The 17,736-nt window shown below is 44.2% G+C and overlaps 1 protein-coding gene across 6 annotated transcripts in view; it reads right to left on the minus strand.

Moving 5' to 3' along the window:
• The window catches only part of LOC128323826 (nardilysin-like), a 94,405-nt gene that overhangs the window by 37,512 nt on the left and 39,157 nt on the right, over positions 1–17,736 (minus strand). For all 6 annotated transcript variants that reach the window (XR_008306478.1, XR_008306480.1, XR_008306479.1 and 3 more), the window contains exons 8-15: positions 17,294–17,351; positions 15,544–15,617; positions 13,856–13,925; positions 8,860–8,937; positions 7,621–7,741; positions 4,900–4,958; positions 1,742–1,796; positions 1,427–1,531 (exon numbers count right to left, since the gene is read on the minus strand). Coding sequence is in view for 3 of the 6 variants with exons in the window: in XM_053247658.1 (XP_053103633.1) it covers positions 1,427–1,531; positions 1,742–1,796; positions 4,900–4,958; positions 7,621–7,741; positions 8,860–8,937; positions 13,856–13,925; positions 15,544–15,617; positions 17,294–17,351 (620 nt within the window). In the remaining 3 variants the exon portion in view is untranslated. The remainder of the gene's footprint in view (positions 1–1,426; positions 1,532–1,741; positions 1,797–4,899; positions 4,959–7,620; positions 7,742–8,859; positions 8,938–13,855; positions 13,926–15,543; positions 15,618–17,293; positions 17,352–17,736) is intronic.

The raw sequence follows: 17,736 nt of genomic DNA on the forward strand, positions 1-17,736 counted from the left end.
CAGATGTGCACAAATCATTTTAGTGGAGCAGGAAGTAGTGGTGTGCACGGAACTGGTCTGGGGCCATAGAAAAGGCCTCCTGACTGGCCCGGAATTCCGGCAGTCCGGCGGTTCGGCAGGGAGGGGGAGTGTGTCTTGGGGGGGCGGTAGTACTTACCCCCCCTCTTCCCCCTCTGGCGCTGGTGTTTCTAAAAACATTTTTGGGGTGGCAGAGTTCCTCTCTGCCGCCCCTGCCCCCATCATTGTCTGAAAAGTGTAAAACTAGAAAGAGCTGGCAGCGCGCATGCACCCTTCGCGGCGCGTGCATTCGTCTCCGCCGCTGGCGTGCGCGTGCCACATGACGTATCTTTCTAGTTTTACGCTTTTCAGACAACGACGGGGGCAGGGGCGGCACGGAGGAACTCTGCCGCCCCAAGAACGTTTTTAGAAACACCAGCGCCGGAGGGGGAAGAGTTGCTGGGGGGGGGGAAGTACTACCGCCCCCCCTTAAAGACACACTCCCCCCAGTGCCGGACCACGCTTCTGTGGTTCCGTGCACATCCCTAGCAGGAAGCGGTGCCTTTAAGCATGAGTAAAGCCAGTCTTTACCTGGTCCTCTGCTGCCCCACCACATTTCCTGGTGTGGCATGGCACCACTCAGAAGTCTGTGTGTGGCTGCATCTATGTGTATCCCACTGTGCGCAGGCTGTTGGGTGCAGTGCTGCAGCTCTGCACAGACTTCTGAGTGGTAAACTCAGTGGTACACCTGAGCCTTTTGGAAGGGCGGTATAAAAGTTCTAATAAATAAATAAATAAATACAGTGCCACACCAAGAAATGCGGTGGGATGGCAGAGGATCAGGTAAGGACTGGCTTTACTTGTGCTGAGAAGTACTGCTTCCTGCCACATTGAAGCAACTGGGCGTATCCCTACTGCGGTCTTCCTCACATGCCAGTTGTGTACAGCAATATCTTCCCTATGTACAAGTACATGGAATCATGCTGTGAAAGCATCATGCAGTCCACACAGTAGAAGGAGAGACTGGGCATGCAAATGTCCACTATATCCTGAAGCTCTTTTTATAGATCCCACTGATTCCCGCATTTCCCATTGTCACTTAATTTCCATTGTCACTTTAATTTCCAATAAGTCACTTAACCGAGAGCATTAGAAGGCATTTTGTGAGCATTCCCTCAAAGTGCAAGAGGTAGATATTTGCAAAAAGCATTTCTGGATCTGAAAAAAGATTTGGAAGCAATTCTAGTTAACCAAGAATACCTTTTCTACTGTATGCCATTTTTGTTGATGTTGTGAGCCTCCCTGAGCAGTAGTGCAATGGAGGGGTGGTGTATAAATATTTTAAATAAATAAATAAACATACCAGAGTTTCTAGGGTAGCTTCTATATACGTTTGCCCTCCGAAAAATCACAAGCAGGGTCTACTTACAGCAGGGTTATATTCAATCAATAGCTGGTCTCCTATTAAAAAATCCTCCTTCTTAAAGATGTGCATATTTTCACAGATATTTTCTACAAATTCGATTGGATCAGTCTGTGGATGAGCAAAATATTGTTTGGATGTCACCAGAAAGGATGTCATTTGTTCCTGAGTAGATTATGAGGCTGCATGACACATTTGGTGAGTATGGACTTTTGGGTTAGGGTTCGGAAAATGTGGATGCTAGTGTCAAAAGCAAGTCACATGTGAAGGTTTCCATAATAGTATAGACATGAGAAAGTATTACAAAATTAAACACAATACCTGTTCCTGAAAGCAAAATTCATTGGCTTCAATCTTCTCAATTTCTCCCCAGACTCTAGGAAGAAGAAGAAAATAGTGTATGTATTTATCAGCCTTGTTTCCCTCCAAAAATAACCAAAATGAATTTCTAGGCAAGGTATGATTGACCTTTTGTTTTGTATGAACTGATACTGACGAATAATGCTGACTAGAATTATTCTCTCTGTAAGCATGCACTGGAACAGTAGGAAAAGTTTACCCCCCACTCTAAGCTCTCAAAAAATTGCATAATGCTTAGCTTTAGCAGGCTGATCTCTAAAAGTTATGACCTTAATAGTATGGAAAATGAAACCCATGGTATTACTCATGAATATATGAATACCAGTTGCAGGGGAGAAATGGCAGGAGAGAGGGCACGCCCTCAACTCCTGCTTGTGGCTTCCAGCAGCATCTGGTGGGCCACTGTGAGAAACAGGATGCTGGACTAGATGGGCCTTGGGCCTGATCCAGCAGGGCTGTTCTTATGTTCTTATCAGTGCTTAGGATTCAGCCTAAATTAGTCAGGACTAAGCCTGTTTGAAATTAATGGGAATTAAGTCAGTCACAGCCAACTTATTTATTTATTTGTTTGTTCATTTATTGTTAGATTTTTATACTGTCTTTCATTAAAACAAGCTCAAGGTGGTTTATTTATTTATTATTTATTTGTTTGTCACATTTCTATACTGCCTGATATAATTTATTTCAGTTAAAAGCCTGAGAAAACAGGTGGTTCTTGAAGGTCTTCCTAAAAACAAACAGAGAAGGAAAGGTTCTTATTTGTGAGAATAATAAAAAATATAGGTAGCATATTCCAAAGCTCCGGGGCACCCACAGAGAAGGCCCGGTCCTGAGTTGCCACCAAATTATTATTATTATTATTATTTCTTGTTTACACAGTCAGACAGGTGTTATTGACTGGTTTGTTTTATCCAGACATCGAGTCCTTCCCAAGGACCTGGGATGCCAAAATTTTATTGTCAATGGTTATAGATATTGTCGCAGAATATAGGCTGTTTATTATTATTATTATTATTATTATTATTTTACATTTCTATCCCGCTCTTCCTCCAAGGAGCCCAGAGCGGTGTACTACATACTTAAGTTTCTCTTTCACAACAACCCTGTGAAGTAGGTTAGACTGAGAGAGAAGTGACTGGCCCAGAGTCACCCAGCTAGTATCATGGCTGAATGGGGATTTGAACTCAGGTCTCCCCGGTCCTAGTCCAGCACACTAGCCACTACACCACGCTGGCGGCAGCAGTAACCGGACCTCTCCGGATTATCTTAATAAGCAACAGGGTTCATGACAAAGAAGTTGTTCTCTTAAATACCCTGGACCCAAGCCATTGAGGGCTTTATAGGTAATAACCAGCACTTTGTATTTCACTCAGAAACATATCGGCAGCCAGTGCAGTTCTTTCAAAATCGGTGTTATATGGACCCTTCAGGTAAACCCAGAGACCAATCTGGCGGCCGCATTCTGTACCAATTTTCATTTCCAGACTAAGTACAAAGGCAGCCCCACATAGAGTGCATTACAATAGTCAAGCATAGAGGTTACCAGCATATGCACCACTGTTTTAAGGCAATTAACCTCCAGAAATGGACATAGCTGACATATCAACCAAAACTGGTAAAAAACACTCCTGGCCACAGCCTCAACCTGAGAAACTAGAGAGAGTTTTGGATCCAAGCTATGTACCTGATCTTTCAGGGGAAGTGTAACCCCATCCAGAACTGGTAGATCTAAACCATTAGATCTTGAGGCGAGTCTCACGATTAGTGAGACTCACCGGGAAGGGGTTTGCAGGGAGAGCAGGCATAGCCTGCTCTCCCCACAGATGAGCAGGGAAGCAGCCCTGGGCGGCAGGATCAGCCAACCACATGACTGCCAGCTCTGTCACGGAGACGGCGGGGGCTGCGGGGATTGGGGGCTGCGTGACCCCGAGAAGTTCCAGGATGCCCCGCGTGAGCACATGGGGCATCCTGGAGAAACCCCCAGGGCAGGGAGGCTTGTTTCAGCCTCCTGGTGGGGGTCTCTTCATGTGTTGCCACGCCACAGAGCTGCACCGCAGCAACACACAATGAAATAGACAGGGTTAGCGGAGCGCTTGCTCCACTAACCTCGTCTAAGGGGAGGGGACTCCTTTAGCCCACTTTGGGTGGATCGTGAGAATCTCCTCTATGTCTCATTTATTTCTTGGTTTACTTGTCCCTATTTCAATGGTGCTTAGTCATGACTAACTTAGGCTGAATCCTGCCCATTGAGAGCTGCTTCTTGATGTTATATGTAAACAGGCTTGGATCTTGACTTGCATTAGCAGAAGGAAGTTTGCACAATTACTTTGTCCATTTTCCCCACTGCACCCCCCTGTGACCCCTGAAAAGCCACTTGTGAGAATCGGGGATCCTATGGAACAGCATAGGATGGGGGTATGGAGTGCTACAGGAGAAGGGGGAGTTGGATATAATTGTATGAACTAACTTCTGCTTGTACAAGGGGCCTCTGCTTAATTTTGGCTGATTCACCCTCCCCCAGATGGATTGTCTGCTAGATCTGGAGAATTATAATGGTTTTAGAAGTAATAAAATTGAATGCATGGAAATAAACACATGCTTGTATATCACCTGATTGCTGTTCACAGGATTGTTCAACACTTAACAATTTCCAGCTGATTATGTGAGCTCATTCTGTTGAAAAGTATTGTCTCCATAGATATGGAAATTCTATCTATAGCATTTGACCTGTGATGGCTCATTCACACTTGGAAGTCATCACTTGATTCTGCCATCATCAAGTGATACACTTGCATGTGTAAACCATATGTATAAACCAGCCACAGAGCACCACAGTGAACAACTGTGGTTACAATCCTTTATCTGAAAACAAACCCTACTGAACATAATGAGACTTCCTTCCTAGTAAACATGCATAGGACTCAACCAACTGAAAATGCGATCATCCCCACATTTTTTTCAACTGCATTATCTGTTTTCACTAGCCTGTTTTTTCCATTTCTTTTAGATATCTTATATCCTACCTCTCACTTACAACCTCATTTCCAATCCATTAATGATTTTTTTAAAACCAGAAAAGGGAAAGACTAGTGAAACTTTATCACATTTTTTTAAAGTACCGTTGTATGGGACCTTGCTTTTGTAACATCTTCAAATACTGGAAGATAAGATGAGTAACCTGAAAACAGAAAACATGAATTCATTCATTCATTCCTGGTGATGTTTAACCACAAGCAGGGGTGGATTAAGCTTTTTGCCAACCATAGACAAAAAGGCTTTTGCTGCTCTTTTACTGTAAACAAAAAAAGGTTTGCCTTTTTTCATATAAGATAAAAGGGAGGACTTTCTCCTCGCCCACTCCACCCTTGCTCCAGCCTCTGCTGCCCACAGAGAGGGGGTGGAAAAATTTGAGGGGCAAAATTTGCTGCTCCTCAAATTTTGTCGCCGTAGGCAAATGCCTACTCTGCCTCTCCATTAATCCACCACTGACCACAAGATAGTTCAACCTGTGATTGAATTTACCTATTTATGAAGAGTTTACTTGTTGAATATGTTTTCAATATGTTGAAGAGCAATGTTATAAAATTTCTAATCAGTAAAATGAAAGCGGACAAGCAGTCCTCTAAACCATGGTTACCCTATTAACCATAGTGTGGAATCTTAGCTATGATTAGCATAAATTATATTTTGAAATGATGTCTGTATTGAGAAACTTAAACAAGTCCATCTAAAATGAAATGGCTAATAAAAGCATTTAAACAAATACAACTTTATTTTAATAAATAACTTTGAATTAAACTTTATTTCAAAGCTTCTCTTAGGACCTTGTCAATAAGAGAACTTTGAGAGCTAATAGTGCCTGCAATATATATTAATATGAATATGACAAATATTTACATGCCATTTTTCAAAAAAAGTTCCCAAAGTGGCTTACATAGATATACATAAACAAAGAAATAAATAATGACATTCCATTACAGAATTATTCTGAAGTATGGATTTGATCAAATAGAATTATTCTGTAGTATGGATTTGATCAAATAGTGTTGTTACCAGCTGATCCTATTCTGCCCACTCCCAGAAGCCTCCCTGGTTGCAACTGCATCTCCAGGCTTGGAGATTATACTTTTCTTATGCTCAGGAGCTAGACCGCAATGTGCACTCCCAGTCTATGTTATACATGGGGACAAGTCGTTTAGTTGGCAGTGGACTGGTCACCCCTAGATTTGGCTGCAAGCCCCACAAATTAGAAAGGGGATTAACTTCACACTTTCTATGAGGGGTGCCCAGCTAAGCAGACTCCCAGGACTAGCTACTGCAAGTGTCTGGCATCTAAGATCATATCAGCTTTGGAATGAAATCTAAACTTCGCTCCTCCTCTTGCAAAGAGAGACAATACCTGGCCATCAGGCTAGGGAGAAAAGACAGATAAGACAAGTTTCTTATCTGCAGCCTCGATTACAATAGGGATTAGTAAGTGATGTAACTTTGAAAGTGTGCCTAATGATATTGTTGATAAAATTATTGGGAGAGTCAGTCCAAGCACAGGATATTCTTTAAACACACCTGCACAGTCCAGTTGTCCTCACAGTCACCCTTGAATGCCATAAGTGATTCACACACATTCCTACCAGGAAGGACTTAAGACACCAGGAGGCGCTTCACATGACTGGTGCGAAGCGCCTGATGGGGTTCTGCGGGGAGAGTGAGCTTAGCCCACTCTCCCCACAGATGAGCAACCGCTCGTAGCTAGGAGGCCGGATTGGCTGCCCACACGGCTGCCAGCTCCATCATGGAGCTGGCGGGGGCTGTGGGGATCGGGGGCCGCGCAGCCCCTGGAAGTTCTAGGATGCCTCACACGAGCACGCCAGGCATCCTGGAGAGACCCCCAAGCCTGGGAGGCTGCTTGCAGCCTCCCGGTCAGGGGTCTACTCATTTGTTGCTGTGCGCCGTGGTGACACACGAGCATGAAAACAAGGTTAACAGAGCGACTGCTCCGTTAACCTCATTAAGGGGAGGGGGATTTATGGTGGCTAGCTGCTGGGAGCCAAACAGCTCCCGTTGCAGCACACGATCACCCCAAAGCAGACTGGGCTTTTTTGGCACTCCCAAAAAAGGTCATCTGGATTCCCTATTCAGCAGAGCAGGACAAAAGACAAGTGCCTTCAAGGCATGTTTTGGGATATAAGTATCCCTAACTCCATGACCCAGTGTGCTTCCTCATGTATATTACACCTGGGACTCCCACTGCGAACGATCTCAGTGCCTCTCACTCTGGACCCCATCAGACTGCAACAAGAGACTCCAGAAGACCACCTTGGTGTTCAGGACAGGTGATATAGCCTCTTGCCCGGCTCCTTCCGGGCTGAATCTATCCCTTTCTCTTATTTCTGAAATCTTGTCCCTCTATCTTAAAGTACCTCTCTAGCCCACCTGGGAATTTACACATAATTTGGAACTTTAAGCTAAAAGTGCCTTACAATAGTATGTTTCTTAGCATATTTGTAGTGCCTTTAAACTAGGGCCACATAGTAATTTAGTGTGATCTTATTTTTAATAAACTCCTTTTTTATTTAATTAAAGCCGATTTTCTTGAGTTCATATGCTTGCACAAATTAAGGCTGATTGGAGCTGTCTCCCCTTTTCAGCTAAATTTCCCACATTCGCCCAAACTAGGGGGTGCAGGCCAATCACCCTCGAGGCAGTTTCATTAACTGTGTGCAATGCTTGTTAGAAAGCTGTCCATCATAGAAGTTTGTATGGTAATATGAAAAAAGGTGTTTTTGTTTTGCATTTCAATGTGGGAACATACTTTGGAAATAATAAATAGAAAAATTGACCTCATAAAAATGTGCAAGACCTTCATTTGTCAAAGTCACAGAAATGCTGAAGATGGAATAGGTGGAGTTGTGTTCAAATCCTGTCTCACTATTTCCTCCATATAATGCAAGAGCCCAAAACCTATGGTAAAATCAAAGCCATGGATAAGAAAAAAACAAAACAAAACATTTGCCAAAAACTGAAGACAAGAGTTTTATTATTATGTCACACCACCCCACTAGCATGTGTTACATAAGAGTGAGTGAAAAAACATTAAAGATGTCTTTTCTACTTAAAATGAGTGGTTGCCCTTTAAAAATTAAGTGGTTTTCATGATATAAGGAAGGAATAAACATGTAATGAATTAAAGAAAAATTCAGGGTGGCATACATGGTTCTCCCTCCCATTTTATCTTCACAATAACCCTGTGGTATAGGTTACACTATTCACATGCGCCTCACCAGGGCAGGGAGTGTGGTGGCGGGGGAAGCAGGGTTTCACCTACCTTCCCTTTCCATCCCCAGACAATCTTCTGCTGAATCTTTGGCATGCCGCCACACACCGAGACAATCTGTGCTGTTCTGTGCAGTGTGGATCATTGGAGGCTGGGACTCATTCTACCAGCCTACATATATCCCCCAAGGCACCATGTGGTGCATCAAGGGATACCCCTGTGCAACGGAAGCTCTTGGCTCTCCTCTCTGTGTGTGCTTGGGCTGCAAGCAGCCCAAGCATATACATGATCCTCGGGTAAAGGCCAGGGTAAAAAGCTGAGTCAGGTGGGCAGGCAGCGCCGAGATCTGCACAGATCCTAGGGCTTCACATGGGCTTCCCTAGGCTGGGTTAGGCTGCGTGTGTGAATACCCTTTGTATATGTTCCTTTGTTTCATTTGTAAGTACACAGCCATCTAAGCAAGATGAATCTATGGTAAGTATTCATATATCTGATGATAAAACAAATAAACAAACAAGCTGTAAGCATTTGCAGAATCAGGAAATCAATGCAAGGCAGTGATATGCCTAATGTCACCAAGAACTTGGGATCATTTTGTGATATCCTGATTTATCCCTGAAGTATCCCTCATCTATTAGTCATATTATTTCCTTTCAGGCTTTAAAAGCCTGAAAATTTGAATATTTTTCAAATTTTTCAAAATCTTGAATATTTTTCACCAGTTTAATCATGGCATATCAGATCTCCCAATAACCTCTCCTGCCCACCATACACTATGCACAAGAAGCTAAAGTTTTGGACATACTGTTTCCTAAGAAGAGAAAGCACACTGCCTCTGCCCTCATGTCCTATCAGCCAGGAGATGTATTGAAGAGGTTTCACTCTATCAAAAAGAGAAGGAGGAAATGTTAACTAACAAATGAAAGAATTTTAAAAAGAACTACCTGGGCCGGGCGCAGAGCATCTGCACCTCTAACCACCCCCACCCCCCCGCTGCCTGCCGTCCCTTCCCCCCTGACCACCGCTTCTCTGCCCACACACTGTTGTTTTCTCTCCCCCCACTCCAGACCGCCCGCCGCCCACTGTCATTTTCTCCCTCTCCCACCCACCCGCCGACTTCTTCTCCACCTGCCCACCCGTCACTGTTGTTACCGCCGTGTTGCCCACACATCCCGCTGCCGTTATGCCCTCCCACCCGCCCCGCCAGCGGCCGGCCATTGCAGTTTTCTTTGCCCACAGAACTATAGATAAAGATTATGTAAGCAAAGAACTAACATGCTGAAGACACAGAATCTGTTTTGAACCCCAAGATGCACTGCCAAAATTGTGCCCTATTATTTACATACATGAGCCCTGCCAACAATTTGTGTACATGCATGGATGGATGGTACACATTTAGTTATTCACATATTATGTTTGGTGCACATAAACTATACTCTTCCTAGGTAAGTACCCTTACTGGGTTAGTTCTCGTTTGAGGATGTCAGCCAGTGTCCTTTCAAATACACCACTGGAGTTTACAGAAAATCTGTTGTAAAGAAACCTGCTCTCTTAGTTTGTGTCCAAAGTATAAAGTGAGATTGTATTGCACACTTCCTCCGCACCCCCACAAAAATCTTCCCAAGGTAAAAATTCTATCCCATTTCCCCCCTTTGAGGATATAATTCAATCCCCATTTTTGTATAAAAATCCTATTGGAATACAAATTTACCCTAAAGTATGAACAGTATCTTTTAAATTATAACACAACTGGAGGGAATATAAAAGCTATTTCTACTAAACCAGCATCTATGCCAGTGCAAGCTATGGAGTATTTCACTGGCCACATTTGCTCGTAATGTAAAACCAGAGGTTGCAAAACCCGCAGTTAATTTTTCTAACTGAATCATATTGCAGACATTCTTCCAACCACAGCCTAGCAATCTCAATTTTCAGGGCAGCGGAGCCCCTCCCTCTTCCTGGCCTACCAAATCCACATCCCAGGAAGCTTGGTAGCACTCACATCCAGAGGCGTATCTAGGGAAAATAGCGCCTAGGGCAAGCACTGAAATTGCGCCCCCTGTCCAAACACATGACACCCATCTTTCAGATAACTTTACCATAATATCAGCTCAAAAATACAAGTCAAGCTCGTTAATTTTTTTCATATTTCAAGAACTATTTAGCAGTGGACGTAACCAGACCAAAAAATGCTGGAAAACTACAAATTTCAGGATGCTGGAGCTCATGAAATACCCAAATACTATACTTCAAGTGGCGCCCAGGGCACGTGCCCTGCCTGCCCCACGCTAGATACACCCCTGCTCACATCACCAGACTGTGGGCAAGGTGTCAGAACATCTGCAGGGTAGCAGCCATTGGCCATTATCTTCAAGGGGATGTGCCAAGCTTAATAATGTCTTTTCAGAATGGACCACCTGCCCTCAGCAGGGAAAGGGCATTTAAATCCCTTTAAATGCCATGCAAGCCCTTCATCTGACAGTGATATTGCTGCCACCCTTGTAGGAGCCCCACAACAAAACTGTCTCACACAAGCACAATTTCTGGCAGTGGTGTTGGGGTGCTGAGGGGCACTATTTTTCTGTTACTCAGGAAAGGGAAGGGAACATGATGAAACTCTCCCTGGTTTCTTAGGTTAAGGTTGAGGCTGTGGCCAGGAGTGCTTTTTATCAGCTCTGGCTGATCCATCCATTCTGGGAGACTAGTGACCTTAAAATGATGGTACATATGTGGGTAATCTCTAGGCTTGACTACTGTAATGCATTCTACGTGGGGCTGCCTTTGTACGTAGTTCGGAAACTACAATTAGTACAGAATATGTCAGCCAGACTAGTCTCTGGGTTTACCCGAAGAGACCATATAACACTCTAAATTCTAAAAGAACTGCACGGGCTGCCAATAGGTTTCCAAACAAAATACAAAGTGCTAGTTCTTACCTATAAGGCCCTTAATGGCTTAGCACCTTCTCTGTCGTGAACCCTGTCACCAATTAAGATCATATGGAGAGGCCCGACTACGGGTGCTGCAAATCAGTTTGGTGGCAACTCGGGACCGGGCCCTTTCTGTGGCTCCCTGCTGAAATAAGAGCATCTCCTTCTCTGTTTGATTTAGGAGGACCCTGAAAACATACCTGTTTTCCCAGGCCTTCAACTGAGATTTGGTTTTTAAATTTTAATGTGTTTTAAACAAGTTTTTATCTATAAGTTTTATCTTTTTATGAATTTAAATGTGTTGTATTGTATGTTTTAATTCTGTACACCGCCTAGAGATTTTTTTATACTAGGTGGTATATAAATAAAATAAATAAATAAATAAATAAATAAATAAATAAATAAATTTCTCAGAGGTGACATATATATGAAGGAGGGCAAAGGATTGTGGGGTCTGAGGTGCTGTGACCAAGTATGCTCTTCTGATTGCTCACCCCAGCAAAGCAGTCAATGGAGACCAAACCATCCTCCTGCCCCCATGTCGTCTTGCTGCCCAGGGATTAGCGCTCTCATGAGAGGGCCAGTCCACTAGAGAGGACCTTAGGCTCGACAGCCATTGGTCTTCCATTGGACTGCACACTCTTGAGTAGAGCCATCCAAATAAAAGGGGCCCCCTGATTGTGTAGGCCCCCCATTCTCTCTGGTTAATGATAAGACTTTTGCACAGTGACCCCCTCCTCTCCAGGGAAGCCTTTCATGCATCCATGTGTCCAGGCATTGCTGGGTGGGCAGAGTGGGGAAACCCCAGGACAGAGAACAGATCTTTACTGTCATTCAAATTTCCTGGGTTCGGACTGGCGTGGTGTATGCAGATCTGCCGCCACGGGGAATTGCAGGACAGGGGAGCCCCTGTTGTTTGCAACCCCAGGAGAATGGGGTAGCCATTCTGGGCAAAAATAAGGAGATGCTCAAAAAAGTGGATGAGCTGGCAGAGGGCCCACTTTGACTACTTCTTGTGGCAGTTGCCAAGACAGTGAGAGGTTTGGGAGGGGTACCCATCCCCGCAGCTTGGTTGTGTGGAGTAACCAGGCTGGGAGGCATCTGCCATCTGGCCCACATGCATGTCTCCATGGCCTAAGACTCTCATGAGAAAGTAGTGCATGGGAGAAGGGCATTCATCACACATTATTCATTATTCTGCCCAATCCCCCTGTTCCCCTGGGCAGTTCGTCTCATGAGTTGTGAAAGGGTATCCCCATGGCCTTCCTCTCTCATGAGAGAGTGGTGCTCAGGAGCAGCATCCATATCATCATCACACATGTAGAATTGCTCTTTCAGTGGACGCAATGCTGATCCTGCTGCCTGGGCTTCTCATGAGTAAACCTAGGGACCACACACATTAACCCAAGGGGAAGGGGCTGGACTCCCCTTCCTCAACATCATTGTACAAAAAAATAGACCTGAGCCATTCAATAATTCCTGGGTGGGGCAGCCTTTTAAACCTAACCCCAGGTATCACCACCCTGCCATAGGTTACCATCCCAGAGATCTAATGGGCTTGTACCATTTATGTTGCCACCGTGACTGCATGTGTTTGTGAACATAAATCTTTATCACTTCATTTTCAGAAATTAAAGCACATAATTCCCATCATTCCATCCTGTCCCCTTTCTCTTTTGATTTCCAGGAGAGGGGAACAAGGGACAGAGTGAGAAGAGGGCATACCTGCATGTGACTTTCCCATTTGGCAGGCTTAAAAGCTTGGGATGGGATGGGTGGTGTCCCTGTTACTGGGCAACTCCTTTTATTAGATCAGAGACAAGGGGGCAGGGCAAGTGCTCAGAGAGGCAGCCAGAAAGAAGCACTGCAGGCATGGAGTGAGTGCCATTTTGGGCAGGTCGGCCACCCTCTCTAGGATCATGGCTCCAGAAACAGCACGAAACTGTGGTGATGGTGGCTTCTGCGTTTGGACATAACACTACTGCCGCAAAACCTCAGGTTGGGGTTGCAAAACTCACTACAAACCAAAGGTTCAAATTGGAGTTTGGTGATGGAAACTTCAGGTCACTTTTTCCCATGAAAACTGCAGATGCATGCCATCAGACATACACAAATTCCAACCTCTTCCCCATTTAAACGCAGGTTCACATTACGTGTGAACGCCCCCATTCTTAAACAACTTGGATGGTTTCTCTGGACAATCCCACTGTCTCTATAACCGCTATGAAACTAGCTGGGTGACTCTGGGCCTGTCACTTCTCTCTCAGCCTAACCTACTTCACAGGGTTGTTGTGAAAGAGAAACTTAAGTATGTAGGACACCGCTCTGGGCTCCTTGGAGGAAGAGTGGGATATAAATGTAAATAAAAATAAATAAATAAATTATGTAGGATGGGGCCACAGCTTCTCTTGTCCTATTCTGTCCTCCCACACACCCTCATTCTAACAATGAAGCAAAGTGAGTGTCCTGCTTACTCTCATAGAGGGGAGTATTAACATGCGCAGTGTTTCCCTAAGAGATACTATATCAATTGTGAGTTGCTATAATCTGATTCATGCAAGGCTTTGCATAATACAGCACTACATAATACAGCATAATACAGCTATAGCAGACTTATACACTTGAACCTGCCATTAAAGTGATCAATCAATTAATCAATTCAGCTTCAATAAACTCAAAATGTACTCTGTGTTGTGCCTTCTGGTGCAACACCACACTCAAGATACGGTCTTTGATCCTATGCATTTTCTGCCCACACAACAGGCTATGAAACTAGAATAACCAAAGTTTTAAAAAAGACAATGGTTTTGCCTGTATGATGGATTTTGATATTTCCTTCCTATAGCATTGTGTAAACAGAAACATCCTTACCTGTAATGATTGTCTTGTGGGGGAAGAGCCCAAGAGATGCTCAAAGAATGGATTTCTTTGACTGGAATAACTGTACCAGGAGAAATAGATCAATTTCAAGCATTCAGATATTCACAAGTACAGGTATTTTTGTGACTGACAATGAGAAAGTGGAAAAGAAGGAAAAGAGGCTGTGTGGTGGAGGGATAAATATACATACAGTGGTCCCTCTACTTACGAAATTAATCCGTTCCGAATGCACATTTGTAAGTCGAAAAGTTCGTAAGTCGAAAAGCGGTTTCCCATAGGAATGCATTGGGAACGGATTAATGCGTTCCGGAGCCTAGAAAAAAGACCCAGACCCCCAGTAAGGCTTGCAAACTGCACAGGAACATTTCTTTTCAAGAATAAACAGGCAGTAAACAGGCAGGCAAGTCAAGGAAACCGCATGTAAAATTCGTAAGTCGAGGAAACCCCATCTAAAAATTTGTAAGTCGAAAAAACCGCATCTAAAACCGGATCTAAAACTGCCATTTGTAACTCGAAAAATACTTATGTCGAGTAGTTCGTAAGTCAAGGGACCACTGTACATTAATTCAAAATGTCATAAGGCAAATGTTGTAATGCTGCACATAAAGCAGCTATGCCAGCAATGCTGCATAGATTATTTTTATTTAAAAAATAACAATACTTAGAAACCACTTCAATTCTTACAAAATCCCTGTAAAGTGGGACAATATTATTATCTCCATACTGTAGATGGAATCCTAGCTTGAAAGATAGGGATGTGCACAAAACTGGCTTTCGTGGTTTGGTTCGAATCTGAACCAGATTTGAACCGGACCAGGCCAGCTTGGTTTTGGCACCTTTGAGCTGCCTCTTGGTTTGGTTTGAGCTCAAGCCAGTTTGGAACTGGCTTGAAGCCCTACTGAATCCGGCAATGATTCCGCTTTATCAGTAAAGAGGCGGGGGTCAATGTGAAAGGTCTGCATTTGTGTGGGGACACAAATGTCCCAAGCACATGCATGGAGGTAACATAAATGGCCTCCGTACCAGTGCCCAACCTGGACACAAATTGGGGGAGGCCGGTGCGGGTTGGAAGAGCTGCTGCCACCCCCCCCCCCCACACACACCCACATGGTTGCCACAGCTGGTGCCATTGGAGCAACTTGTAAATACTCCATTTCTGCTTTCCTTTACGGTTAGAGAAGCCCCCCCCCCACCACCTCTTTATTGGTAAAGGGCCTCAAACCAGCACATAACCAGACAGTGTGGTTCGGTCTGAGCTCAAATTACACCAAGTCAGGTTTGGCTAGGCCTTTGAGCCGAGCCAGTTTGAAGTCAAGCTGGCCCACACGCCACCCTATGAGACAGTAGGTTTGTCCAAGGCTGCATTGTGAGGTAAAATTTGCAACAGAACTTCTGGCTTACAGCTCCCTCTCATTAACAGTATAGAACATGAACACTATCAAACAGGGCTGCTCAGCTTTGGCCCTCATTGGCCTACAACTCCTACCATCTCTGACATTTGGCCACTGTGGCTGGGGATGCAGGGAGCTGTAGTCCAAAAACATCTGGAGGGTCGAAGTTGAGCAGCCCTGCTATAGAACAACACCAAAACACTAGTATAAGAATTACGAATAGAGTTTGGTATGCAGTATCTGTTCAGACTCTCCAACAATACAAAAACTGGGATCAAGTTAACTTACCTTTGTAAAGCCTGTGAAATTCGGGTGTGTCAAATGGCATCATAAAGTTTTCAAAGGTTGGCCGGGGTAAACCACTTTAAAACAAATGGTAAATATTGTGGTGTCCATTGTGGGCAGTTTAAAATCACAAATAGCAAAGCAAACTGATTCCTTTTCCCCAATTCTGTTGCATATATTTATCCTTGTATGGAAACCATAATGGGCCAGTTCAACAATACTTTCCTCCTGAATTTGCCAATGCCATAAAGAATGGGGATGTGCTGAGAATGTGCCCATCCTGACATTTTCCCAGATTTCCTGACGTCCTCCCAGCATGTTCCTTTAATGTTGGTGGTGAGGAGTGTTTTCTTGTCTGAAGTGCCACTCTACATGTGGTCCATATGGAGTTTAACTAGATTCCCTTCCCAGGCTCTGCAGAAATTGTTGTCCTGGTCTTGTGATAGGGCCCCTTTTTGTGGCTGGTGTCATCTGGACAGGGGTGAGAGATAATGAGCACAACTGCTCCCTCCCATTGGCTGGTTCATTCTAGCTAGCCAACCAATGGGGAAAAAGAGCCTGGGAATGGATCAGAGGGTGAAATTGGCTCCTCTGGTCTGCTCCAGGCCTTTGCATTCTGGGCCTACTCAGACACTGGCCAGTTTATGCTGTGACCAATAAAGTTGGAGCTTGTTCAACTCCAGTTAAGTGCAAAATGTGATTTTTCTCCTCTGCTTGCTTCACTCCCTGCTGCGGGTAGAACAGAACAGGGATGGCCTGTGGTAAGTGGATATGTGCCCCTGCTAACTAAGCAAAGAGGTACCTTTAAAAAGTGGTAATTCTCATTATTTATCAGGGAAGATCAACTGACCCTATCCATCCGCAACACAGCATCCCCCCAGTTTCTGATTATCTTGTTGGTGGGGAGGATTGTTGGATTCTCTGAAGTGTTGTGAGCCCTTTGGGGACAGGGAGCCATTTCTTTTTTAGATTGTGAGGCTCTTCTCACGATTGGTGAGAAGAGCCTCTAAGGGGTTAAGTTAAGGAGCCTCTAGGGGGCTAAGTCCGCTCTCCTCGCAGACGAGCAGACAGTCTGCTCTGGGCGGCCACAGTCGCCGCCCACACAACTGCCGGCTCCGTGATGGAGCCGGCAGGGCTGGGAGTATCGGGGGCCATGCAGCCCCTGGAAGCTCCAGAATGCCCTGTGCGAGTGCGCAGGGCATACTGGAGAGACCCCCGAGCCGGGAGGCTGCTTTTAAGCCTCCTGGCTGGGTGTCTACTCATGAGTAGCCACACTGCGGATACTCACAATTTTAAAAACCGGGTTTAATGGGAGGGGTAGTTAGGCAGGTTAACCGCCTGGAAGCCACCTAGCCCGATTTCGCCTGATCGTCAGAATAGCCTCTGTTCCTTTTCTAATTTGTAAGCCCTTTGGGGACGAAGAGCCATCCTATCTATCTATCTATCTATCTATCTATCTATCTATCTATCTATCTATCTATCTATCTATCTATGTAAACCATTTTGGGTTAGTTGAAAAGCAGTATATAAATATTCATTGCATTTGTCATATAACATTAGTTAAAAGCCAAATCCACACAAATAACTATATCTTTTGGAATACTATTTGAAAGCCTTACCCCTGTTCATATTTCTAATGGAAGATAGAGCTTATGTGTGCAGATCTTGCAAGCCAAATCATAGCTTTGCATCTCCTCAGGAAAACAGAACAGGGATTCCTGGGGCGGGGGGGGGGGGGGCGGAATCATCTTACTTATTTGGGATCTCCGAGAAGATTTCATTCACCCACTTCTCCAAAGTATCCAGGGTTTCTAAGAAGAAAAGGGTTAAAAAGAAGAAGAAAAGAAATCTATTAAAAGGTTTAGACCACGTTAAGGCAGCAGTAAATAAGCAGCACTCCAAGTCATTTGGAGACACTATGGCTTGTATCCTAAGGAAAGTCATGCAAAACAATATCTTCAGATATATCTCAATGAAATTGTTTACTTTTGATTGAAGATATAAGTTTGATATCAAAATCTATCATTTAATTGATACCCAATATCCAATCCAAGATGCACAACACTTAATTTTTTAAAAAACCTGATCATTATTTTAATACTTTTAAATGTTCTATTGACTGTTGGTTGCAAATGCCAATAGTCCACTACTATATGGTTTTAATACACTCTTGTTAACTTTTTATAACATTAAACT

Source organism: Hemicordylus capensis, chromosome 4, assembly GCF_027244095.1.
Source record: "Hemicordylus capensis ecotype Gifberg chromosome 4, rHemCap1.1.pri, whole genome shotgun sequence".
NCBI classification, from domain to species: domain Eukaryota; kingdom Metazoa; phylum Chordata; class Lepidosauria; order Squamata; family Cordylidae; genus Hemicordylus; species Hemicordylus capensis.